Genomic DNA, 27,000 nt, shown 5'->3' with positions numbered 1-27,000 from the left:
CTTTTTTTTCTTTACGAGAAAATTAAGAAGATTATGTTTTGTTTTAGATTTGTATTTCCGCATCTTCCGCTCGTTTCGAGGGGTTAAATTCTTCGGACGGTCCTGCCAGCAATGCACCCTTTATTCCTCGGAGTAGCGTGTGTGTTCATGCCGACGACCCCCACCGCCGCGCCACCGCCGCCGACCTCGAGATAGCCGAGGAACAGCCGCCGAAGCAAACGACGCCGCACTCCACGATCGGTCGTTCGTGGAACCGGAGTGCTCGTTTCTTCGCTCCGATCTGGTTCGGCGTGCATTTGTGCTCCTGCAAGAAATCGCACACGGCGATCGTCGTCGCGTCGTCGTCGTCGGTACGTAAAAACGGAGCGTGCGATTCTTCTGACCTCTCTCCTCTCCCCCCCGCGAGGGAGATCTGCGGAAACGTCGGACGATTTTGTAAAATCGTTGGTGATTACGCGTGTATGTGTGCGAATGCCTGCGTGGAGCGTATCGGCAGGGATTGTGTTGTGCGTGTGCGCCGATTTGTGGGCGATTTAAAACGTGTTGTCGACCCCCTCTCGCCGGCGGAAGTTGAAATTCGGCGAGAGACGCGATCGCCGACGGTCACCGGACCTCGATGTTATATCTCTTAGACGATTGGCGAAAGAATTACGGCAGTTCCCAATTTATAAGAAGGGCGACTGAGATCTAGGGCAACGATCCCGTTCGCGTCCCCGTGTTGATCGCTCTCTCGAACGCGAGAAGCCCCGCCGAGCAGTCCGGATCTTTTTTTATCCGTCACTCTGTTTCTCATACGGTCGCGATATGTCGTTCTTTTTGTCATCGACTTTTTGCCACAGCGCGCCGGGATTCTCTCGACATCGTCCTCTCTTCCCTCCCGTCTTTTTTTTTTTTCTCCCCCCGCAGCGGGAAGATCAGCCGTTCACCAGCGCGAGCGAGTTTGCGACGCGTCTTCTCTCACGGTTGCGAAATGTCGTCCTCGCGGCTAGCAGATTGCGATCTTCGTCGCATCTGGAACTCCAGTTATCCCCGTGATTCTTTCCCGCGTCTCGCCGAGAGACGTGATGTAACGACGGCGGCGGCGGCGGCGAAACGCGGGCGTCACTTCTCGTTTTCGCGACCTGACCCGGCGTCCGCGAGAGACGCGTCGCTCGGTAAATCGGGAAATAATTTCGCTGTAGGGAGGGAACAGGGGTGACGAGGTGCGAGGATCCAGCGGACACCATCGCTGCCGTTTGGCCAGCCCCGAGCGCCGGATGGCCAGCATGGCGCGCACCGTTGCGAGGGGTAGATTGAACCGCTCCGCACCCTGCGATCAATAAACTCGCCGAGAGGGAGCAGCCCCGTGACGTGCCGTTCAACTCCGCCACATCTTGCTTCCCCTTGTCCCGTTGCGTCTATTCATCCCTTCTCGCGACCGTCACCCTCCCTCGCTGTTTCCCCTGACGGACTCGTCCGCCGCACTTCAGCCGTAACCCTTGCTATCAACGATTCAGCACGTGCACCTTCACTCCGTTCCGCGAATGAGATAGCGCGTTCTGCGGATTACCGTGGACCAACGAACGCCAAAGAGACTTCCACGCTTTTCAGAATTTCCCCCGCGATATAATAATCGTGCCTCCTTGCCGTGAATTGCCGCGAGGACGACAGCAATTGCGTAGGAAATAAAATCTTCTCGGTTTCTTAAGCCGAATGCTTTTCAAATTTACACGTGGAATATCACCGGAGTTTATTAATTAGAGCGGGATATCAAGTCTGCGGATTACCTATTCTTCGAGGTTAAATTTAAAAAAGCTTTTACAAGAGCGAATAATTTTGTTTATTTTTCAAAATTAATTTTATTTAATAGATTGAAAATCTGCTACGCGATTTTTTTTTTATTAATGCATGCGTACTAAACTGTCGCACAGGTTGAAAGTGATGGTGCTTTCACAGCCTCCGACCAGCCGACCTTGAATTAAACAAAAGTCCTTCCATATTTACCTTGAATTTACGGGCCCTGAATTTAATTGTAATTAAATAATTAATAATAATTTCTGAGATATCATCGAGGCGGGTTGTCGGCGATCGTTTTGTAATCGATGGGTGTATTGTTGAAAGGGTGTGTTTTATGTGAAACCAGGTGAAAATCAGTGCACTCGAGAGGGTTGCAGTGAGGATGTGGCGAGATCCTCCAGGAGGAGGGTGCAAGGTACCCATCTACGTCGTCGCGATGCTGCTGATAGCTACTGTCTTGGCATTGACAACGGGTGAGTCAACTTAAAACGAAAAGATCTCATTCATACCGCGTTTCTCGGCGTGACTCGACGATAATTACGGAGAAACATTGACGCATGAGGGTCGTGCGACATGCGCTGAAAATCGAAAAAATATTTACGCGAGGACAAGCCACGACTTTTTACGTAAGCATAAAATGCGGCAAAAAAAGACTTTACTTGAAAAAGATTTCACGAACAATTAATTTATGTAATAAAATAAGATAAAGGCAGGTTTTAATTTAGTTTATTTAAATAATTTATTGCATCTTGCGGTGCTTATAAAATATGCATTCCAAGATATTAAGTCGCGAGTTTTATCAGCGGTATCACGCTCGTTGCGACTGAACACGTGGTTTAAATACGATACTCGACAGAGGGTCTTAGATTTCTTTAGTTGTCTATCGTTAGCATATCAAGGCGAAATTAGCACGTGGTACCTACTAGTCATCGAGATGCGGAACAAAATTGTAGAAATTAATTATATTAATTTTCATTAATATTATTACATGTTCAAATATAATTTAACAAAATGTAGAGGTTTAAAAATATTAGATATAGAGATATTAGATATTATTATTATACTTAAAAATTGCGGGGTCAAGTTAAAATTTTTTTTTTTTTTTTATTAAGTAAAAGACAACAATTGAATATTTATATTTTATTTCAACAATGAAGCGATCGAAAGTCGTAAAACTCTGAGCTTGATTTTATTCGATACAGTGGTCCACAGCTGCGTTTTTGGGTACAATCTCGCGTTCGCGTATTTCGAACCGGACAGACGGTTACTTGGGACCGTGAAAGGTCCCGAGGTGTAGGTACAAGCGGATCACGAAGCGCAGCTGTCGGAGGAGAGACTAAGATGAAGGGAACGAGGAGATCGAGGGAAAGAAACAGCTGCTGTTCCCAGAATGCAGGCTCACATCATGATTCGAGAAAAGAATTACGCTCGTGCATGCCTGCCACCAGGTGATTCCGCCTATTATGCGGGACCAGCATCGTTTCGTTAGTGAAACTTTATTTGTTACGAAAGCTGCATAAGTATGAAAGAATAAAATCAAGTTCACGAAATTATTAATTAATTGATCTCTGAACTGAAAATTAAAAACAGCCTGCAGGAATCATTCGATAATGAGATAGAATAGAATTTATAATTGATAATTGCCATTCGCATATGTTTATTGTCAAATTTTAATGCAATAGTATTTCAAGTCATTTATTAAAATTTTTATTACACTATTGAGAAACTTAATTGTTTGGACTTTTCAGCTTTAGGATGTAAATTAACTTTAGGAAAGAAGGTTTAGGTTTAGGGTTTCAATTTCTGATAAGTCTTATCTGATAGACATTGCGTTTTTTACTTATATAAAAAGGAAGATAAAAAATTAATATCCCGATACGTTTATTTATTGGGAAATTAAAATAATCAGTTTTTAAAAGAATATTCGATATTTTAGTTCTACCAGGAAGGAACAGAAATAGACGCGGTTATAGAAGCCGTATAGAAACCGAAACAGTGAGAGATTTAAGAATTTCTTGAGACTTCCTTTACAACTACGCGCAATAATTGTATGCATATCTATTCCTCGCGACCGTCAATATGCATTAATGAAATGATTTAAATAAATTTAATAGCAATTAAAAAAAAAAGAAAAAGAAAAGATTTGCAAGGCGCGTTTAAGAGCGGCTTAAGATCGACTGTAAATTAAGCGTGAAAACTGTGAAAAATCGAAGCTGAGGTCGACGAGATCGACGTCGGATTCGGTTTTTGGCACCTCCGTTGACTCACGGTTTCGGCATATTTCTCATTATCATGCACGGCGCGGCGTCTTACGTTAACACACGCATACGCACGCGTAAATGGACGCGAGTACTCACGTGAGTCACGCACATGGCGGCACGCGTGTGTTCGTATGTGCGCGCTGGAAATATATTCGATGCAGCATGTCCGGACGTTTCAAAGCTATCGCTATATATAGATTACAGAGCGGTTCTCGGCCGAGAAGAATCTCGCCTTTCATCGGGGAAGCGTGAGAGTTCAATCCCGGTAAAAAAAAAAAAAAAAAAAAAAAAATTTTACGTGCCACTTTTGCGATCGATACTCATTCGTGCGGCGCGTCGCGTTTGTCACGTATACCCGTAACAATACCTTGGACCATTGTTGCATCACGCACGTGCCGCGGCGGGTATAAACAACGTAAACTGTTGGACGTGGACGCACACGCACCATAAAACTGCCGTACGCACCCAGTTAATCATTGCGATACCCCTAGCTTACTTTAATCCTCTTGGCCCTTTTGACCCTTTCGATGACCTAATGCTGTTGTAACTGTCAACCTAACGAGATGATCTAAAAAAAAAATGAGAGAAGGAAAAGAATGCTCGCAATAAAATAAAATGTATATTAAAAGAAAGAAAAAAAAAAAAAAAGATAAACGAGAGTGCGATAGGTTGACAAAAAAATTAACACCTTTTATTATCTGCGTTAATTTGGTGTAATTTTAATTGAAAGAGTTTCTGGTATCTTTGTAACGTGAGAAAAAGGATAAGGATGAACGACGACGTTACGGTTGTACCAGACGAGATTCGATTCTCAGCAAAAGGTGTGTTGTTGACAAAAATTCGGAACACCTGTTCTTTATACCTGCGTATTCTGCTTATTCACTTGAACGGCGCACGCTGCGCCAACCGGTTTTTCATTTTATATCGCACCCGGTTTATGTGCGCTCTGGCTTTGCTACAATCGTCGTCGTGGGTGAAGTAGTAGGTGGCTACATGTGAGAAAGGTAGCACGGTAGGACTCCTGCAGAAACTTGAGACATTTATTGCACCCAAGGATCAAAGTCGAAATTAAATCATCAAAATTCGTAACTTTACGTTACTCTCATAATACGTCGCTAAGAATTGTACAATGGCACGTAATTTGCCATGGAAATAACTTTTCATTGCCGGCGGTGCCGATACTACGAAGAGCCCGGCTCTTCCACGACGGAAAAGGAATCACGCATTGCGTCTCCCTTATGGTCGCATGACGTTGATCGCATATTATTCAATAACAGACCCGACAACCTGTTGTTTGCTGCAATTGGCAACGCGCCAATTGAATGTGGGTGTCGCATATCCTGGCTGAAACGGATGATAAGCGAAACCCGAAGACGCGAGACAAAAGGTCTCGTCGCTCGTGGCACTTTAAATTAATTGGCCCGATGATTATGTTCCCATAAGTTCCTTACATTTTGCCCCGTTCGCGGAATATTCTCGCTAGTCGAAACTCCGCAATAGCTTCTAAATAAAAAAAAAAAAAAAATCAGCTTATTTATGCTTACGAAGGAATTACTCTAAAGTCGTGGCCTGTTCGCAATTTCAGTAGCTGTCGCAAATTCCTTACCTTGATAGTTATTTGTATTGAAAGTGACACTCGCGTTAATTAATTTAACAAATAGATTTGATATTGCTTTCATGATATTTTAAAGTAGCATTATTTTTTTTTTTTTTATTAAAATTATTTAATGCAACATACTCGCGTGTAACTACGAAAAATTTTGTATCTTACTTGCAGTTGTCTCGGCTGAGGATGCATCTATGGGACCGGTATTTGTCAAGGAACCTCCAAACCGGATTGATTTCTCAAACGGAACCGGAGCTGTTGTCGAATGCCAGGCAAGAGGAAATCCACAACCGGATATCATCTGGGTCCGTTCCGATGGAACCGCTGTAGGAGACGTGCCCGGATTGCGACAGGTATTGTACCAAATGTTTTTATCTGTTTCTCATATATTAAAATCTTATTTAAACGAATATTAAACCCGATAATCGACAGAGATTTATGGTCAATTTTGTTGAATTTTAAATGCTTTAAAAAATAATACATGCACGTAATGTGTCAAATTTATCAACATTATTTCTGCGAATAAAATTAGATTTATCGTCTAATAGAACGGACGTTCTCAGTGAAAAAGTATGACATAGATTTGGGTCATTTTCTTTTATGCGTAGGATGAAAACTTGTACCTCTAAGTAGCCGTCAATTATTATTTGATTCAGTATTAAATACCTATGTGTAAGATGTGAATGGAATTATTAAACTCCCGCGTCATCCCACATTCATTCACGCAATCGTGACGAAAGATTTAATTATTTCCAAGCTTGTTGCTTGCGTTTGTTTGTATAGTTTCCACATTCAATTTAGTTTCTATCCTCCGGTTATTCACTTGTAGGTATTGCCAAACGGAAATTTGGTATTCCCTCCTTTCCGCGCTGAAGATTACCGTCAGGAAGTTCATGCTCAAGTCTACAGCTGTTTGGCACGTTCCCCTGCAGGTTCAGTACACAGCCGCGATGTCAACGTGAGAGCTGGTAAGTGTCAATCTTTGTCCATTAAGCCTTTATCGTTTGGCCATCTATAGAATCTTATATAGGACGATTCAGAAATAAAGAACGCTTTAAAGTTTTGATTTTTTAAATCTGATCTCAATGCCAATTTTTGAGAGAAATTTTATTTTCTGTTAATTTGACATTAAAATATTAATTGTTATGAAATTAAAATTGAAATTTTAAAATCGTAATATTTACATTTTTTTAATTTATGTCGGACTCTTGTTAAAATTAATCTCAATTGATTAAGATGGCTAAACGTAGGAAAATTTAAACAACATCTTTTTCAGCTGTGGTTAACAACACGTGTTTTACGTGTTCACGACTACTGCGTTTTACATCCGATGTCTTTCTTTGATAGAAATTTTAACGTGGAAAAGACATCGGCGTTAATTAGGTGATATAGTAGTAGTTCGTCGCTACGTATTATTTTTTTAAACATTTTGCAGTCTCTGCCGCCGCCGTTTATATAACTTATATATATTCGATTCTCCAGTCTCAGTTCGTCGCTTGTAGTTAGGAAGTTCTTCTTTACATGATCGATATAATTCTATTTTTACACTATGTTATCGTTCTTGCAAGCCTGCAAATATTTCTGAATCACAGAGTGATGTCATTAAATCTGACGTCATCGTTTCTCATTGATCGCAACGGAGTTTCCAGTTGCATTCGTTTCTTTTATTAATAATTAAAAATTAAAACTATTTATCTTTTATAGATTTATAAAATTAATTATGTGCACAAGTACATTGAAAGACAGATATGGCATTTCCTGCGGCGAGCGGCGACGGCGGCTAGCGTACGTGACTTTTTCCGTCTTCATCCCTTTCCTCGGCCCCCAAGAACGAGGGAGGTAGTTGTAGGGCGCGTTCCCCCTCAGTCCTCCGTGGCCGATGCTCCGCGACACACTTACGCGCTTCGTGTGAAATTCGAACGCACCCTACGCCAAGATCACGTACGCTAGCCGCCGTCGCAGCACCACGAATGCCATTCCTGACCGTAAGTACCATATACATGATTAAAAAAAAAAAAAAAAAAAAAAAAAAGCAATAATATATTTTAAAAACTGTTGCTACATCAATTTTAAAATTAAATTTTAACGGAAGTAGATTTTTTAAAGAGTTGACGAAAAATAAAAAATGTATAAAATATTTGGAGCGATTGAGGCTGGAGTAAAATAATTCCCGTCGCAGTGAAGACGTCATTTTATGTATACGAAATTATAGTGGTGGCGCAGTATTACGACACCGACGTCAATAAAGAATACGCGATCCGTGGGAACAGTGCCATTTTGAAGTGTGTCGTTCCTTCCTTCGTCGCCGATTTCGTCAAAGTCCTGTCTTGGCACACGGATCAGGGAGAGGAATTCGTGCCCGGCGATGATTTTGGTACAAATAGAATTAGGATTCGATTAATCGAGCTCACTCTCCCTCACTCCTTGCGAGCAGAAAATTTCGTTGTTGCATTCTTTGACATATCTCGACTTGATTTATATCTATATAAAATTAAAAGCCAGGAATTTATTTTTTTTTTTTTTAATTAAAATATCTAAAATTTGATATCAGCACAAAGTTTGTTTTTGACTTGGTCATTATATAAAAATGTATTAGAACAAAATGCATTTAAAGCTTCCGTTAGATTTTGCATTTTGAGTCCCGTTCGAATTTTTATCGATCAACTTTTACGTCCTTCGCATAGGGACAATTAAGAAATAATTTCGTTATTGCCCGCTCATATACTTCAGTCGGAGAGCATAAATGCATCGTGACGTTCGGTTGAGTGAGTGACACCATCCGTGCGACTCGGTCGCTTCTCGTATATTGATCTCAATTGCCACGGTGGCAAAATGCAAATCAATTTGGAGCGGTGCAACGCGAAAGTATATGGGTCGGTCACTTTCCACTTCCATGGTTAGCATGTGTGCGCATTGTCACATTCGTATCGTTATTGTATATTCAACCCGATGTATGCGACGTTCGCTGAAATAATCAAATATTTGATCATCGTCAGCTACCTCTCATTTTTCTATTAAACGATGGAATATTCACTCCGGACGTGTCGTTTGTTTTATTTTAAATGCACGAGTTTGTTTAAAATATTTATTACTCATTTATCTTTATTTCATTCATTTTCCTATATTTTGTAAATTAATCTGTGCTCCGTAAATTAACGCGAACATTAATTGATCTTAATAATACTAGACATAATGATAAATGTATATATATATATTATTTTTTTATCGTGAAACTAATATTTTACACAAGGTTTCGTTGTTGGATTAATATTTTATAAAAATGTAAAAACAGTTAGTACGCTAATTAGGAGATTGTTATTCCCATTAAAAAGAATTTTTTATGTAAATTTAATTTTTAAAGCAAGGAAAATCTCATGCTTTCGTTAAAAATTTTTTGAAAACGCTGCATCGAGGCCATTTAGGGAACATGTGCATATACGCACGCATGCATCGCGTTTGAAATCAATTCATCGTGCACCATCGTGATATCTGCTCGTCGGCACAAAATGCGACAATGCAATTGATTCTGCTCGCGGAGCAACGGCGAAATAAATATATCGTTCGATGCTGTCGTCAACGTCGTCCAAGTTCCATTCGGTATATCCTGGAAATTAATTTTTCCGCGTGTAAAAAAGCAAAAACCCCCTTTGAGAAATATATATTATCTCGTATTATAAAGATAATATGTCATTCGCAGAGCTTCAAATTAATGTAGAACGCGATATGCCGCGGAATACACATTTCCAATCATTGTAAAGATAATAAAAGTTACACGAGCGGCCGCCTTTACGCTGAGTATGTAGAAACGTCGGGCTCGCGCAGATTATTTTAATCGTTTATTGCAGTGGTGCACCAATATTATCAGTCCGAGGTTAACAATGAGTACGTAATACGCGGCAATGCGGCCATTCTCAAGTGCAGCATACCGAGTTTCGTCGCGGAATTCGTTCAGGTCATTGGCTGGCAGGACGATCAAGGGAACTCTTTCGATCCGGATCAAGAAAATGGTACAGCGAAGTGTTGAGAGTGAAAAACGAACTTTAGGACATTCAGACAGTCGGAATTCGCGTGGGCAGCGAGTGTTGAAACTGGTCAACGTCGTTGATGTCTCGTTCGGTTAAACGCGAGATAGTTCTTCTCGTTTATCACGCAACTCGTCGATATTTCTTTTGAATTAAACAAAGTTAAAAATCGAAGAGCGATCCCTTAAAATAAAATTAAAAAAAAAATATATATATATATATATATATATATATATATATAAAACATATTGAGCTTGCTACTTTGTATGTAAATGGAACGTTTTACACGAGTATCGGCGTGATATTTTATTGCGTAACTAACGTAATTTCTCAGGTAGGCTGAATCGCGAGGCTTCTACGGATTAAGAACCAGTTTCCGTAATTACATAGTGGAGCATAGGATCAAATTGTATAATGCTAGTTGCTCAAGTGCGACTCTAATGTTGCAATCTCTCTGATCGTAATCACCTAATTTTCTTCAGAGAATCATCTTACATTTCTGCGGAATAGTCGAATAAAAAATGCGTAACAAGGTATTGTCTACGGTGAATTGCACATCAGGATAGTAATTAAAAAATATGCTATACGGCGTCCCGGGCCGAGAGAAAATTTCTTCTCGATTAGGCATACGCAGCTATGTAACACGGTGTTCGGATACGCGCGATACACCAACACAATGCGCCATTATAATATGCTATTATCTTTCGCAGTCGTGACTCAGTATTACGAAGCGGAAGTTGTATCGGAATACGTGATACGCGGAAATGCGGCTATTTTAAAATGCACCATACCGAGTTTCGTCGCCGAATTCGTATCGGTCGAATCGTGGGTGGGAAGCGATGGCTCGACTTTCAGACCGTCTACTGATTATGGTACAGCATTCATTCTAATTCCCTTTTTTTTTCTTTCTTTCTTTCTGTTTTTTTCTTCTTCTTTTTAAAGCAGACTATTAGGGGAAGTGATATGCTGGAGAGAAATTTATATTCCTTTTAAAAATTTTTGTTATTAATTGCGATTATTATTTTTTTTCTTTCTTTTTTTTTGACAAGGAAAAATTTTACGATATAAACTTTTGTGGCGTTTGTAGCTTTTAAATCTTTGCCTATTACCATACTTGTGCGAAAGAAAATTAACGCGTGAAAATTCTGAATATTTTAACATATAATATTAGCTCTTTTAGCTTTTTCATTGACTCAGAGCGTGCAAGCGTTGCACAATTTGTATGACAAGCACATTGGCCAATAAGTACAGACGACGAGTATATACAGAGCGAGGAAATTCTCTTTCCGGTCGTATCACCCCCTGTATTCCTGCTACCCAGACACCCTGTGTCCCCTCGCCCAACTTTGTCAAAGTTCAAAGTGGCACGTGGTAACGATTCGTTTCCGCCGGCCACGCGGTCCGATCTGACCCGGCGGCAGAACGGCGGCGGCAGCGCGTATATACGCGAGAGTTAATGAACCATCCGGTAGCTCTCACGCCGCGAATTACGGTAGGCCTAAGAAACTAAGCCGGGCATCGTGCCTACGAACGACCGTAGAAGAGTATGAGAAATCGCGCGATTAAGGAAAGTTTCTACAGGAAATTATTTCCGTTTCAGCATGGTGTCAGATCTCAATGAGCACACTTCGACGGATAAAGTGCGCATTTAATTGCATCGTCATAATTTATTTTATTCCACTTTAAACAAAAGTATTTGCAGAGCACATAAAATAAGCCTGTTCTTAAGCAACGCGATACTTTTCAATAATTTAATTAAACATGTGTTTATGTTAACTTGTACTTCTCACAGTCGTTACGCAGCCTTACAATCCGGAGATCTTGACTGAATACGTTATAAGGGGAAATAGCGCGATATTAAAATGCAGCATCCCCAGTTACATCGCAGAATTCGTTACCGTTGAGGCGTGGATTCGCGAAGACGGAGAGGTTTATCTTCCGGCGGATTTAGCGGTCGCGCAGGGTAGATCCATTAAGCAACCCTCAATTGTTTCAAGCATTCCATCAAAGATTTGTATATGGATTAGGATGTTTGCTTTACTAAAATACGCGGAATATAAATTATTTAGAGATTTATTTATATCACTAACGGGATCGATGAAAATTGTTTTAAGATTTAATTTCTCAGATTTCCACTGATTTTTAAATTAAAAATTAAGAAGCAATTTTATGACTTTATACAAAGCTTTTATGCAACTAATCCTATGCAATTTATTGTTGAGAACAACCGTCGCTTGATTGTTCACTAACGTTGCTAAAGTAATAACTTTTTCCTTTACAATCCTATTATGCAGAATACACTTTATTATTTTATGAATCCGCCTTTCTACTTAACTCTTTGAAGAATACATTTTTATTAATGTCTAAAACAAGTTTATGACGCGATAACACCATGATTTATTAGAAGATGACAGAACAATTGAAACTTTTATTTTATCAGTTAATTTATTTCATATAAAGTGGTACAAATTAATCGTAAAACTAAACATTTTGTAATCAGCGATCAAGTTATCAAGTCTATGAGGAAAAAGTACGTTCTTTATCGTATCTCAAAGAGTTAACACATTGCCGGCAGTGGTTTCGCAGTTCTACGTTACCGAGGCCGAGAACGAGTACGTGATCCGGGCTAACAGCGCGATCATGAAATGCAAAATACCGAGCTTCGTGTCCGAATTCGTCCAGGTGGATCAGTGGGTGGCCGACGACGGGACGATTTACACGGCCGGACAGGAGTACGGTATGACGCCGGTCGACGCCGACCGTGTAGTATGCGTCGTTCGCGAAGCAAACTTCTCCACTCTCTTACTTTCCCCGTTATTCTCATTTCCCACCCTCAAACGAGTTCTCGCACTTTCTTCTTCTCCAGGCAATCCGACGACTGTCGGTTGCAGCTCGCGACTCGCGATGAGATGCAACTTTTACTTTTCGGATCTTTAATAATGCAGGGCACTCGTGTGCGCGCGCGAAATCGCATTGAGAAAACGTGCGCGTAAATCACGAGACAAATATCCGACGGACGAACACGCGGATACCAGAAATTTTATAAAAAAAAAAAAAAAAAAATGTTGTCATTACTTGGCGCAGTTTGAGTAGCGTCCGTCGAACCGAACGTTAATACGACACGTCGCGATCTGTTTTTGAGATAAATTACGCGTTGCAGTGGTCCAGCAATTCTACGAGACGAGGGTCATCGACGAGTTCGTCTTACGCGGAAATACGGCGACCCTGAAGTGCCTCGTGCCCAGCTTCGTGGCGGATTTCGTAGATGTAATTGAATGGCAGGATGAGGACGGTTCCATGTATACCGCGAATGACGAGGAAGAAAAGGGTACTTACACCGGTTGCCTAAGAGCAAACGTTAGCGAAGACGGTCTCCTTACGCATGTGTGTCGCGTATTAGCGCACGTGTGATCGAGAAAGAGGTCGATGGTCGATGGAAAATATGCCATTTTCAACTCGGCGATCGGTTAAGGGTGAATAGAGGATGAACATGCGGCTGGCAGTGGTCTCGTTCAACGTGATCCTCGGATTAGGATAAGCCAGATTAATCGGGTCGAGAAGCGAATTAACGCCCGCGCGACCAGGCGATTTGATCCTCTTTTACCGAAGAGAGAGGATCATTAAAGGGTTATACCAGCGACGTAATCGAATTTACTTTACGGTCGTAGTAGCAAGTGGACATATTGCGATATTAATTAATGAGACGGATATACGGTCGGCAAACATTAATGCGTATTAAATTTCATATTCCGTATGATAAATTAATGCAACCCCGCTTTGGCGTTTAATTTTTAATTACAAAAAAATGGGCATTCCTTTCAGGAATATAAGTTGCATATTTTAAAAGCGACGCAATTAAGCTCATTAGCCGAATTCGTAATATATGAGCGGTAGGATAAAAGTCAAGACAATAGAGATCTCATTTAACATAAAGCGCAGTTTGTGATCGTGATTTGGTATCGGGAGAATAAAGAGTCGTTGCTCGTAAAACCCATCGTGTATTAAATTTATTCGATGCAAATGCATCTAGGAGCAAGTGCTTTCTATTAAATTAATAAAAGAGACCGCGTGTTTGTTAATTTGCAATTAGATTAAGTCGGATTAACGCGGACCGGTGTCCGCGCGCGTCGGACGTTACCGGATTCGATAACACCGGAAGCTGGCTGCCGCGGCGGGCGGCTCCGGTTCTCATTGAAATTTTAATCGGCGCGATCAAAGCGCACCGGTGACACTCGGCAGTCTGGAACACCCGCCAAACTCTTGTTTGTTCTCGCTTCATTTGCAGTGGTCGCCCAGTACTTTGAGGTTCAGGTTTACGATCAGTTCGCGATACGCGGCAACGCGGCTATTTTCAAGTGTCAAGTTCCCTCGTTCGTGGCCGACCACGTGGACGTGGTGGGATGGATCGATTCCAACGGCGGCAGTTACGTTGCCGAGACACAGTCATATGGTACTGAACTAAAGGGATGCACGTTGCGCATTGTGTTTTTTTTTTCTTTCTTTATTTTTTATTTATTTATTTTCTTTTTTTCTTGCAAGCTGGAAAATCGCGAATCCTGTTTTAATTACCGTACGAGAGAACTGTCGATCGACCGAGTTATTCGATCTTGCATGCGCTTCTTGTAGCTTTCTTTTTTTCCTCCTAACGATACTACGTATCAAGCTTGTTTGGTTTGAACGTATACGTACATACTATTGCGCGTGCAATACGATTAGATAACTTTCATATCGTCGTGACGTGCATCGATGTGCCACTTATTTAGCGAACGTGTATAACAAATCGTAACGTCGAACATTGATCGATCGCGTCTATTTCAAGACCGGTCGCGCGACCAGTTCTCTTCGATAGGAACATATTCTTCTTCACCTGCCGCAGATAATGGCGTTTATTTTAATTCACAAAGAAAAGGGATGTGATGTGACGTGAATAGGATTCCTGATTATGCTCGTCTCGACGAAGGGAATTATACAGTCGTTGAAAACCGCCGTGACGATCATGTTCAAGAATAACGTTTGGGTTGTTCGTCGAAAATACTTCTTCTTTTTTTATTCTAAATTCTGGAAAAAAAAAATTATACGTAACGTGCAAATGTTTTTATAAATAATTAAAGCGGTTTTAATATTAAAAAAAAAAAAAAAAAAAAAAAAAAAACAATTAACGAAATAAACCTTGCAATAATACGAGATGCAACGGCGTTTTGCATAAACTTTCAAATTCAATCGACGGACGATCGACACGTCCTGCCAGGTGGAAGATGTGCGCCTTATGGTAAAACCGGAAACCGGTGTCTGGTTGCAGTTGTCGGGCAGCGGTATGCAGTGAACGTGATGGACGAACACGTCCTTCGGGGGAACGCCGCAATTATCAAGTGTCACATACCGAGCTTCGTCGCCGAATTCGTCGAGGTTGACTCTTGGATCGAAGACGAGACCACTGATATATACCCTAGCGCTGATTACGGTACACGATGCGCAACAATTTCATGCCATTTTTTTTTCTTTTTTATTCTCGAATGTCGCACAAATCTTCCATTTTCACGACTTTCTAGTTTTATTCGCAATCTGTCAAATCGGCGCATCATGCGAGAACCAATCGGAAAGAACAGTCGCATGCAACGCAATAGAATTTATGTTCTATTTTTGTGTGCAATTATGTTGTTCTGAGATTACATAACTCGGTGATATATTATTTTCGTACAGAATTTCATATTTAGGAAGTGATTCTTTTCAAAGATTATTTTATGGTTTTTATTCTTTTCGACGTGTTTCTAATGTTACTCTCGTATATTGGGTAAAAAGTTGAAGCACTTTGTTTGCATTATCTGTTCAGTACAGCGATGCATGTCAAGTGTTCGGTTAACATAAAATTATAACATTCAGTTAGTTATTAGTATGCGTTTACGTGGATCAAGGATCCTCTCATGCGTCCAATCATCGTTCGGCAATGATGCTTCGTTTGATGATCGCTTTCGTATTCGAGCAAGATTTATCCTCGGCTCAACCGTATAAAATAAAATAAAATAAAATAAAATGAATTACGCTGGTTCTAGTCACCAAGTCCATGCCGAATACTGATGGCTTTGCACAAAGTTTGACATATGAAAGGGAAATAGAGAATGCCAGGGAAAAAGAATAAACTTTTTTTTTTTTTTTACACACAAATTTATAGCTATAAAATAATAAAAATTCCAATTCAGGTCGTTTAAATCGTTCCATCGGCCTCCGCTTTATCAACCGAATATCGTTTTGAACCCCGATATCATGACGCGCATGTAAAATGCAAGGTATTCGTGTTTCGTTAGGATGCCTCTCGTTTAAAAAATATCGTGCAATATGAAATTTTACGTGGAAATTTGTACGACGTTGACTGCCGCTGCTCGCGCTGTTCCAGACCTCTCTTCCCTCTTTCCATCGATTTTTTTTTTCTTTTTCTTTTTTTTTTCCGGTCGTTCGATCGGCCTATCCATCTCTTCTCACCTGTGCCCACTTCTCTGTGTGGTAGTACCTAAATGGCTGTGGACACCGCTTGTACGATCGCATGAAACTAGTTTGCCTATCCAGGAAGTCTCGTTTGTCGATGGGATTCGACCACAGAAGCGATCAGATTCGTTAGAAGCGTTGAAACTGCAGTTTCAACTACGATGGAGATTAACTTTAACGTGTAAAACGGATTAACAAGCAATTCGTTATATCTCGTTCGTTGAGATAATCTACGTCAAGTAATTATACACATAGTTGTTCAACGGAAGCAGTTTATATAAGTCCGCGACAATAATTGATAGTAAAAATGTCTTTATAAATCAGTTTATTTATCATTATTTATGATATTGTAACAAACTCTGCAGATTTTTAAATTAATGTGTTTTTTTTTTTTTTTTTTAATTGTTATTGGATTATAAATACAAAAAACAAGTAGATTTCCTGGATGCTTCAATAAGCGAAGGGAATAATGCGCGTCATCCATTTACATTTGCAAAGAGATGAAGACGTGATCTCGCATAATGTCTCTCTCAAGACTCTGTACGGTAGACATGGGGCGCAAGATTCCCTTGCTGTTGTTTGGCGAACGTGCTTTGCTTTCTTAAAGAATTCGCCGAACCGCCGAAGCGGGAAATTGAGAAAGGGTCCGTATCCATTCGGCGTTCGACAGATTCGTATATGAAGAATATGCATGTGCATTAAACATAACGGCATTGTGCTCGAAGTTTTATAATTCCTCGGGATTATCGTTCGAGCATCGTGCGGGTCGGGATAATCGATTTTTCCTTCGTACTAATGACACGCGTACGTTTGTAATTAATCGACAGTGATGTAATCGCAGCTAATCAATTGCTAATGATGTCGCGCGATATCAAACGGTTCAATCGATTATCCTAACGAGTCACGTAAGCGAGGCTAATGCGCAGTGATTAACGTGTGCAACTTTGGACGGGTTTAGATGGAAAATACTTGGTGTTGCCGTCCGGCGAGCTGCACATTAGAGACGTCGGACCCGAAGATGGATACAAGACTTACCAATGCCGCACGAAGCACAGGCTCACCGGTGAGACCAGGCTATCCGCGACGAAAGGACGTCTCGTCATTACTGGTAAGTCAACGCAATTTTTCGTTTCTTTTATACGGAAATCGCGATTCTGATTCGACGTTCTCGTTGCAAACGTTTTTTCAATTATTCCTCGACGTAAGCGGAGAGCTGCAGCCTCACTAATCAACGTTCCGCGTCGGTGCTTTTTCTTTTTTTTTTTCGAAGAGAATCAGAATCGTATTTCCGGTTTCGGACCTGGATACCAGTTTACACTTTGAACTTTACGAATTACCGCAACTGTTTGGGCCGATTAATTTGTACAGGCTGTATGTTAATTATACGGGCTAATTAATTGCAAAATTACTATCGTGCAATAATTCGTTTACCTATTGAATTAATTTCGAATTAATCGAATAAACATGGAGTTGATATTATAATACGTATAAAAATTATTTTTTTCTTTCTTTCTTTTTCTTTTTTTATTTTTTTTTTATTTTAATATTAGTTTATATATTTCTTTTGATTAAATATAAATTTCGCAATTCAATTTTTAATACTATTTTTAATAGCTGTCTATTTTATTGCGAGGTGTCTGGGTTCGAAACTATTATCCACGAGATAACTGATTTTCCATATCGAAAGTAAATATATATAAAATTACAAGCAACCGCTGTGCAATTTTCAGACTCAATTTCTAAATTACTTTTATCATTGCAATAAATTAATTTTATATCTTTGGAAAATCAGTTTTCTTTTTGGATCTGTAGTCACGTTCGACGAACGTGCAATCGTTAGCGCCAACGAGTTTGATCGACACTTAATCAGTTCCTTCGAAAACGTCAAAAGTCAAGAGAAACTTTGATGACGTATGTACGTACAATTTGAATGTTGGGTTTTTTTACTTTTCTTTTTTTTTTTTTTTTTTTATTCCGATTTGTAAAAGCCGAAATGTATGTCCGGCATTCAGCGCGATCAAGCTCGGGGGTGAACCTGAATGCTGGGACAGGGTACCCCTGCGGGCACGCGCCACCGCCCGCCCAAAACTCGACTCTTGACATGATCGGTTTCGAGAGGAATTGTTCAAAAAGATGAAAGACAAATGAAAAGTAGAAAGAGAGAAATGACTTGTGCGAAATTCCTTCGTTTTGCGGCGCCTTCCGCGATCTCCGGGCTCTGTCCTTCGCTCTCGCGTGGTAAGTTTACGGAACATGTTCTTTCAGCCGAGAACCTCACCGTGTGGATGCTGCGTAGTTCAATAGACGTAACACTCGACGCAGCTGAGCTCCGTTCTGTGCTGTGAATTAGGCGGAATCGATCGAATCTTTATTCGCTTTTACAGTAAATTAGCCGCAGGAATATTCGAGCTTTTAAATGCGACGATGATACCAGCCATACTTTTTTCTTTTTTTTTTTAATCAAAAAGAGTTTTCTTTCTAGTCATGTTTTATATTGTTTGTTTTATAAAAGTAAAATTTTATATTAAGTTAATGAGGCATCAAATTACATATGCAGAATTTTATTTTCGAGTATTTTTAATGCGACCTGTATCATTATCGCGCGATTCAGATAGTCGAGAGTCAAGAAGTCTTTTTTTTTTTTTAATCTACATCGACTGATTCACCGCGTTTGAACGCGACATTGAACGCGAAACCACTTTCGCTTCGCGTAGTCAACGAGTATTACATTGATCGGCAAGATGGCACCGATAAATGAATCTCTTTGTTACCGAACGAATGAGCGCAATTGCGCGTAGGCAAAGCTGCGAGTCACTCGACGTGATGTTGCAATCTGAAATCTAACTAGAGCAAGATGCAATGTAGTTATAATAGCGATAATTAGCGATACGAGCTGGGGGCTTGGCAAGTATACGGTTCCGCTGACTTTTCGTTACACAGAACCCGTTGGAAGTGTACGACCAAAATTTCCTACGATGGACAACTTAAACGGACTTTCCGTTCACTTGGAAGGAAACATACCACTTCTGTGTCCTGCCCAAGGATTTCCAGTACCATCTCATAGGTACGATATTCTTGACCAGAGCGCAGATTTAACTTATTAATTAAAACTATTCAACGAATAGAAAGTAGCTTGCATCAGTATGATTCGACGCGAAAGAAGGAATAACACGCTCTTTGTAACTAGATATTGTCTTAATTCGTTCGAAAGAAATTTTAAGATTATAATACAAGTATCATTATTCGCCAAGTCGTGTTTTATAGTATCGTGTATAAATATGTGTGCACAGGGGTTCCCCGTTCCTATTTCCTGCTTCGATTGAAGCAGAATTAGTTTTCGTTATTTCTGAAGGCACTCGGATATATCCGAATACGATTACCGATACTGTCAGTTTATCGTTTTACCTTTTCGCAAGAATGATTTTTCCTCTGTATTAATGTCACATGCGAGTCCAAAGAAATCAAAAACAAGAACGGCGTGCTTTTTAGAGCCGGTGGGTAGCGTGCGCCCAAAGATTCCGTCGACGGATGATGTTCGCGGTTTCCGGACGTTCGTTGGAGATTCCCCAGCCCTGATGTGCCCGGCACAGGGGTTCCCCGTTCCTCTGTACAGGTAGAAATTACTGCCCCCTCGCCGCAAACGAACGCGAGTCCTTCGGGATGACCGTTCGTCGCGGGCGCGCAAGTTCCCAATTATAAACGATATGATCAGAGCCGATCGGCAGCGTGAGGCCCAAGTTCCCGACGATCGACGACTCCAGGAGTTTCCGCACGACGAAGGACGGCTCGGTCACGTTGCTGTGCCCCGCTCAGGGTTCCCCTGTCCCCCTGTACAAGTAAGTCGCGCCACATGAAAATCGCTAAGTGCTTTTCTTTTTTTTCTCGCTTCTTTTCGGATTTCGTGGCAGAGCCCGTGGGAAGCGTACGTCCGAAATTCCCCAGCATCAGCAATATAAATGGCCTTGTCACGTTCACGAATGGAACTCTGCCGCTCTTATGCCCTGCACAGGGTTTCCCGGTCCCGTCGCATAGGTACTATATCATGGAATGCCTCGATGTCACTTCGGACATGTAGCGAGCTTTCCATTAAGATATTGCAATTAAATATTTCGCACTTGCGATAACGCTGTTAATGATAAAGACGGTAATACTCTCGACATCGCGCAACAGTTCTCTCATTTCATACTTTATCGTTTTTTAATTAACGACGTGATCTTAGTTTAATATTTAAGCATTTTAAAATCCCGACAGGTGTTAACAAAATAATGTTTTATTTTACGGTTCTGTAATCTTATTTCTTTCTTGTTTTTTTTTTTACTCATATAGTTTTTATTTTTGTTGCTAAAAAGATAATCTTCTTTTGCTATGTTTTATATTTTTTTTTATACAGTATTTATAGATAATCTAATACGAAAATTAATATAAGAAAAAATATAGCATCGTGTTTGTTACGTTTTTATCGCGAAATTTTGGAAAACGTGAATTTCGAGTCTCAGGGGTCCCCCGTCTCTCCGTATTTGGACGATATTTCAATTAGCAAGTATCATATGCAGCGTGGGTTGCTGTTTGATAATGTTTAGAGCCGGTCGGCAGCGTAAAACCGAAATTTCCGACGATAGATGACATCAGAGGATTTCGCATGATCAAAGGTGGATCCGCCACTTTATTGTGTCCCGTTCAAGGGTTCCCTGTCCCTTTTCAAAAGTAAGTCCGAAACTCACGAAGGTATTTCGCGCATTTCATCGTCGTCTTTATGATTATCCTCTTCTTATCTTGATGGCGACCGGTATGAGCCGTCGAATTTTAACTTGAGCACAAACGTTATTAATAAATCGATATCGGTCATATATAAATTATAGCAGGTTACTAACAACATGTACGAACTTGCTAACAATTATGTTTGTATATCACATGTATAATTGGTAGCGTAAGAAAAAGTAAATATCGCGTCTCGCTGGCATCTTCGAACTTTCATAGAACCAGTCGCAAGTGCTCGCCCGAAATTTCCATCTCTGGCGGATTCGCAGACGTTCAAAGTGTATCTAGGCGGTGCGATGACGTTACTGTGTCCTGCTCAAGGGTTCCCCGTCCCATCGTACAGGTAAAGACTTCTTTTTTCTTCCGTAAAAGAAAAAAAAGAGAGAAATCTTTCCGCCAGAACCGGCGTCTAGCACGCGACCGCAACTGTCCGGCTCGAGTGATCTTCAGCGATTTAGCGTTTCCTCGCAAAAAGGCACCACTCTTCTTTGTCCTGCTCAAGGGTTCCCGGTGCCTTTCTATAGGTAGGCGTTTGTGCATTATTCTCAAAGAGAATAAAGAGATAAAAAATTTATGTACTTCCCGTCTCCCTCCGTATTTTACACCGTGTTTAATATTTCGTCGCGTAATTAACGTCTGAATTGCTTGACATAAATTTTATTTTATACGATTTTTCTCCGAGCTTCTTATTCATGGTATTTCTAAATATTCGACATATTGTTGTAACATGTTTAAAGTAGGTTAATTCTCATTTAATCGTTATATCAACGTAAAATGTCCGCCGTTATTAACGAGGGGGGCAAACCCTATTCCAGCATAGTTAAAGCACTTGGCGCCGACTAGCTTTGTGAGTACCGAACTGTCTAGCGTTCTGTTTTTAGAACCCGCGTCAAGCACCAAGCCTCGGTTTCCGTCTGTAAACGACGTTGGACTACGCGTTACAAAAGGCATGGGCTTTACGTTGTTATGCCCGGCTCAGGCATTTCCGCTCGCCTCGTATAGGTAGGTTCATGTATTGGTCGATCTCTCGCTATTGTCGCGAAGAGATCAGGAACCTGACGGAGAACGTCCGAGGGCTTCTTCTTTCTAAGGCCGGTTACTCTGTCCCAGTATTGATTTCGCATATTAAACCGGATTTACGTCAATATCAGTATTATTTTATTTTATTTGCCATTCAAGATTCAATAAGCACTTGACAATAATAATAATAATGCATATTATAATTTATTGCACAATAGTTTTGAGATAAAAGAGATATATAGGTAAATTTTAAATGCAATTTTTTTCACTTTAATAATGAAATGTGTCTGACAGCAGATCGAGACTTTGATTAGAAGTTTGATTTATAGAGCCGGTCGGTTTCGCAAAACCCAAGTTCTCCACTATCGATAAAAGCCGAACGTTTGAGATCGCAGAAATGCAAGGTGTGACACTGCAGTGTCCCGCTCAGGCGTATCCCGTCCCAGTCTTCAAGTAAGTTAGCAGTCGTAAAGTACGCGGGAATCGATTCCCTACGTACAACTTGGTATCTGTTGATTCGCATTTCTGGTTACGTAGAACCGTTGTCGAGCTCGAAACCGAAATTAACGGCGTTGGACGTGAAATCGACGAATCCGAATGCGATATTGGGTTCCATCGCGACGCTCTTGTGTCCCGTTCAGGGGTTCCCCGTGCCGGCGTTCAGGTAAATTGCTCTTTAACTTCATATTCGCCAGTGCTCTCCTTGCCATCTGTTTCGGGGGTGGCCTTTGATTGCGCCGTCGGCGAGTGAAATCATCAAGGACACGTCACGGCGGGTGATTACCTTCCCCACGACGGTCACTAGCCCCTGGGTGGTCAATACGGTGCGTTTGATTATACAGAGTTGCCTTGTCCCGGTATAGGGTTTCTTAAGCATTAAAAAAGATAAAACAAAATCGTCCACGTCTATCGCTCGCATTTGCCGATTTTAATTGATCACAACGAAGCATTGAATCTTTGCAATAATCACAGATATCGGCGACAATTTACGAATTTGGTTCTTTTTTTGTAGAACCAGTTACCAGTACGAAACCAAAATTTCCAATGACCGAAAATTCTCGCACGTACACAACGTACACGGTGCAACGCGAGCAACCTTTAACTTTACCATGTCCAGCTCAGGCATTCCCAGTGCCGAATTACAGGTATATCAAACATAAAAGATTATTTGAATAGGTATATCGGTTGTTCGTACGGTTACATGCAGAAGGCGATTGAGTAAACACGATGAAAAGTAAACATTAAAGGATAGCAATCGATTTTTCTTCCGGCTTAATCGCGTTTTTCTATTATTTAAATTGCGTTCAGGATCCGATTCAATTTCTTTTCGTTTTTCCAATTTTCTTCGGCACAAAAATAATATGCATTATTTTCTACCTCTATTCGCGTCTGATTAATACTTGGATCTAATTAATATTTTATTGTAACACTTACAAAAAATTACGTGTATTTAAAGAAAAATTTTCAAAAAAAGAATTAAAAAGAAAACTATTTGTCAAGTATAGTAAAACTTATTTTTTTTTTATACTTAGTAATTATTGATTTTTATACATAGTGTTTGAAATATTTATACATTTTTCGACAAATTATTTTATGCTTTTGAAATTAAGTTACGTAAGATTTAATTTTAATTCTCGTGATAAATATCCAGTCCCAGCGTTCAGAACGTATCGTGTAATACCGGCACGCGTGATAGCCTAATAATTTCTCAATGTAGAACCCGTGTCCAGCGCGAAACCGAAGTTTACGAATGCCGACATAAAAGTGGTGAGGCCAACGCCGAGTTCTACCGCGGTGTCGATGACTTGCCCTGCACAAGGGTTCCCTGTTCCCATTACACGGTCAGTACCAGTCTCCATGCTTAACAATGCTTATTCTCGTCCTCGTGCGCCTCTTAGAGCCGACGTCGAGCGCGAAACCCAAATTGCCAAGTGTACGTAAAGTTGAGTTCATGGAAGCTAGGGCGCATGGTGCAGCGAGCCTGATGTGCCCGGTGCAAGGTTACCCTGTTCCAATTTCAAGGTGAGACGCGAATAAATTTTGCCGACTTTCTTCACAATCACGTCGAGATAACGTGCACTTGTATCAGTAATTTTTAGTCGCGGAGTTGTTAATAATTTTTCTTAATTACGTTATTGATAATTCTCGTACTATTCACGACATGGCGAGTTTCCGTCACGTTCTCTCGTAGAACCGGTCGGATTTAAATCGCCGATTTTCTCCACCGATGACACTCTCAGAGCCTATCCTAGGCGCATGGGTACGGATGTGGTGCTTGCCTGCAACGCTCAGGGATTTCCCATCCCAACTGCCAGGTAATCATCCGTAAGAGGTGCTTAAGCGCGGATCCATTTTCGTCGATTTCAGAGCCGATAGGTGCCAGATCACCTAGATTAACGTCAGACGATTTAAGTCGTACTATCGGAAGACACGAAGGACAACCTATTAGTATTTTCTGTGCTGCTCAGGGAAGCCCTGTGCCCACTACTAGGTAATAGCTTTTAAATTTATAATTTAAAAAATATCGATTTTATGAAAAGAAAATCATTATTCGTTTCATCGATGTAGATAAAATTTAAATTCGTTCGCAAGAAGCAGAATTAATTTATATCGGTCGATCAAAATCGAGCTTGTAGAGGGGAAATCCTGTTCCCGCGCGCAGGGTGTAGAAAAGCGTACGAAAAGATAATTTTCCAAAAAAAAAAGATAATTTAACATTCTTTAGAACCCGTCGGAAGCAAAGCACCCGCTTTCGCGGGTGATGCAAAGTTATCTCTGCTGGTGCGCAAAGCGAACATGGATGTTAGCCTGCCTTGTAACGCTCAGGGTCATCCTCCTCCAGTATCTAGGTAGGAAGAATTATTCCAGCGTTATTATTTAATAAGGATTTAAGGAGGCATTATCAAAGCGATATTTTTATAAGAGAAACATTTTATTTTCAAGCTGTTTTATTTAGAAAATGAATTTAATAACGCGCAACGCTTAACTAATTCGTTGTAGACAAGGGGAGAAAAAACCCTGTCCCCGCTGTAAATGAGGGTGGAAAAAAATTGGGTTGCAAATTCTTAGTAATAACGACGAGACTTGAATATTCTTTAGAGCCTGTCGGGAGTAAGGCGCCCGCATTTGCTGGTGAAGCAAAGATATCTTTATTGGCGCGGAAAGCGAATGCAGAAGTCAGTCTTCCGTGCAATGCTCAAGGCCATCCTCCTCCCGTCTCTAGGTACGACATTTAGTAAGGATTCAAATAACATCGATCACGTAAAATAGTAATAACTTGGTTTCACAAGCAATTTTTATTTGCCTGTGAAAATTATTCGAGTAATGCAAGTTATTTCGCGTATTAAAGTATTTTATTTCGGAGCGCAGTTACATAATTCCCAATATTATTACTTTGATTTATTAAATATTTATTTATAACAAAAGAACCCCAATTAATTGTTTTAAAATATCTTTTTACGAAACGGTGGCTGCAAAAGTCGACGAGGGGAACTCTGTCCGAGGGTTCGGTTGATTGTACGAGGCAATAGACATTTTTTTCCGTAACGTCTTTTATTCTCCCATTTAGAACCGATGGGAAGCAAAGCGCCCGCATTTATTGGAGATGTAAAAACGTTCTCTCTCGTTCGTAATCGCGGATTGGAAGTGAGCATGTTATGTAACGCGCAGGGGCATCCTATTCCCGTTACCAGGTACCGAATAATTACATCGTCATTAATAATTTCAATTCACGCGACATGCGGTTCCGCGATTTGATATTCGTAATAATGCATTTTGTAATAAATTGGCGATATATGGAGATTTAATGATTCTCCATTGTGGTTATTCGGGATATGTTCGCGTTTAAAATACGCCGGAGATTGATGTAATGCGATGATTGCTTCATGCTTCCCCTCGATGTAATTAGAACCAGTCGCCACGAAGAAGCCCAAGTTCTCGAGCGATGCGAAATTCGCTGGATACGATCGGAAACGGGGAGAAGATCTGACCCTGCTGTGTCCCGCTCAGGGGTTCCCAGTTCCCGCGTATAGGTACATGAGCTGTTCGAAGCTATAAAATAGAATGGCGAGAATTTTTGCGGCATGCAAAGAATGTTTTTTTGTTTTCTTTTTTTCTTTTCGTCGTTTGATCAGAGCCAGTCGCCACGAAGAAGCCGAAATTTTCGAGCGACGCGAAGAAGGCCTGGTACGATCGCGTTCGTGGAGACGATCTGACTCTCTTTTGTCCTGCACAGGGGTTCCCGGTTCCAACGTATAGGTACTACATGCACACAAGTAGTAAAGCCGAGCAATAAGTGATTCTTATAGCATGATCTGTCTATAAATTGTTAGAGCCGGTAGGAAGCAAAGCACCGACGTTGACGGGCACTTTAAAAGGAGGTTGGATGAGTAGTAAAGCTGGTTCCAGCGTCGTACAGTTTTGCCCTGCGCAGGGCTACCCGGTGCCTTCTTTTAGGTAAATCTCGTTTCTGTGTCTTTTTTTTTTTATTTTTTATAAAAAGACATTTTTCGTTCATTTTTAGCGATCTTTTTTTTTTTTTTTTCATCGTTGCTTAAATACATTTGCGTTTGTGTTAATTTTCTAATCGCGAGTCTCACGTTATGTTGCTAATTGTTTGAAGGTTAAAAATTACTTTATTAATTTTTCTGTTAATCGAAGAAGGGTGCCCTGTCCCTTTAAAGATAAAATACGATTTTCGTATTGTTTATTTTTTACCGCATGGGTTTTTTTTTACATTAGAGCCTGTAGGCAGCAAGGCGCCTACTTTCACGGGTGATGTAAAAGGTGTATGGATGGAAAAAGCCAGAGCATCCAGCGTCGTATTACCGTGTCCAGCACAGGGATATCCTGTACCTTCTTTTAGGTACATAACGTCTCTATATATACATATATATGTAAAAGAAAAGAAAGAAAAAAAAAAGCAAACTGCATTTTACAGTTAAAATTAAAAATCGCGAATGATTAGGTACGTAAAGCACAAGTTATCGCTTCTTTGTTTCGTGTTTTATCTTCAACGCGCTATTTTATGCTCCGGTTTTCCGCTCCGTTTCCCGCTAACGAAGGGGTCTCCTGTTCC

General features: G+C 40.6%; 1 protein-coding gene across 1 annotated transcript in view; it reads left to right on the top strand.

Annotated features, from left to right (window-relative positions):
- The first annotated feature begins 1,664 nt into the window (after nucleotides 1-1,664).
- Nucleotides 1,665-27,000, top strand: part of Dscam1 (Down syndrome cell adhesion molecule 1) — a 61,554-nt gene continuing 36,218 nt past the window's right edge. Inside the window, exons 1-6 of the mRNA XM_070656750.1 lie at nucleotides 1,665-2,249; nucleotides 5,815-5,996; nucleotides 6,473-6,611; nucleotides 13,951-14,115; nucleotides 17,104-17,253; nucleotides 26,664-26,787. Coding sequence (XP_070512851.1) covers nucleotides 2,159-2,249; nucleotides 5,815-5,996; nucleotides 6,473-6,611; nucleotides 13,951-14,115; nucleotides 17,104-17,253; nucleotides 26,664-26,787 — 851 coding nt within the window. The 5' untranslated portion in view covers nucleotides 1,665-2,158. The remainder of the gene's footprint in view (nucleotides 2,250-5,814; nucleotides 5,997-6,472; nucleotides 6,612-13,950; nucleotides 14,116-17,103; nucleotides 17,254-26,663; nucleotides 26,788-27,000) is intronic.

The sequence above is a fragment of the Cardiocondyla obscurior genome, linkage group LG05, assembly GCF_019399895.1.
Source record: "Cardiocondyla obscurior isolate alpha-2009 linkage group LG05, Cobs3.1, whole genome shotgun sequence".
Taxonomy (NCBI): domain Eukaryota; kingdom Metazoa; phylum Arthropoda; class Insecta; order Hymenoptera; family Formicidae; genus Cardiocondyla; species Cardiocondyla obscurior.
Note: the sequence above shows the minus strand (reverse complement) of the source record. Positions and strands in the feature narration are given on the sequence as shown.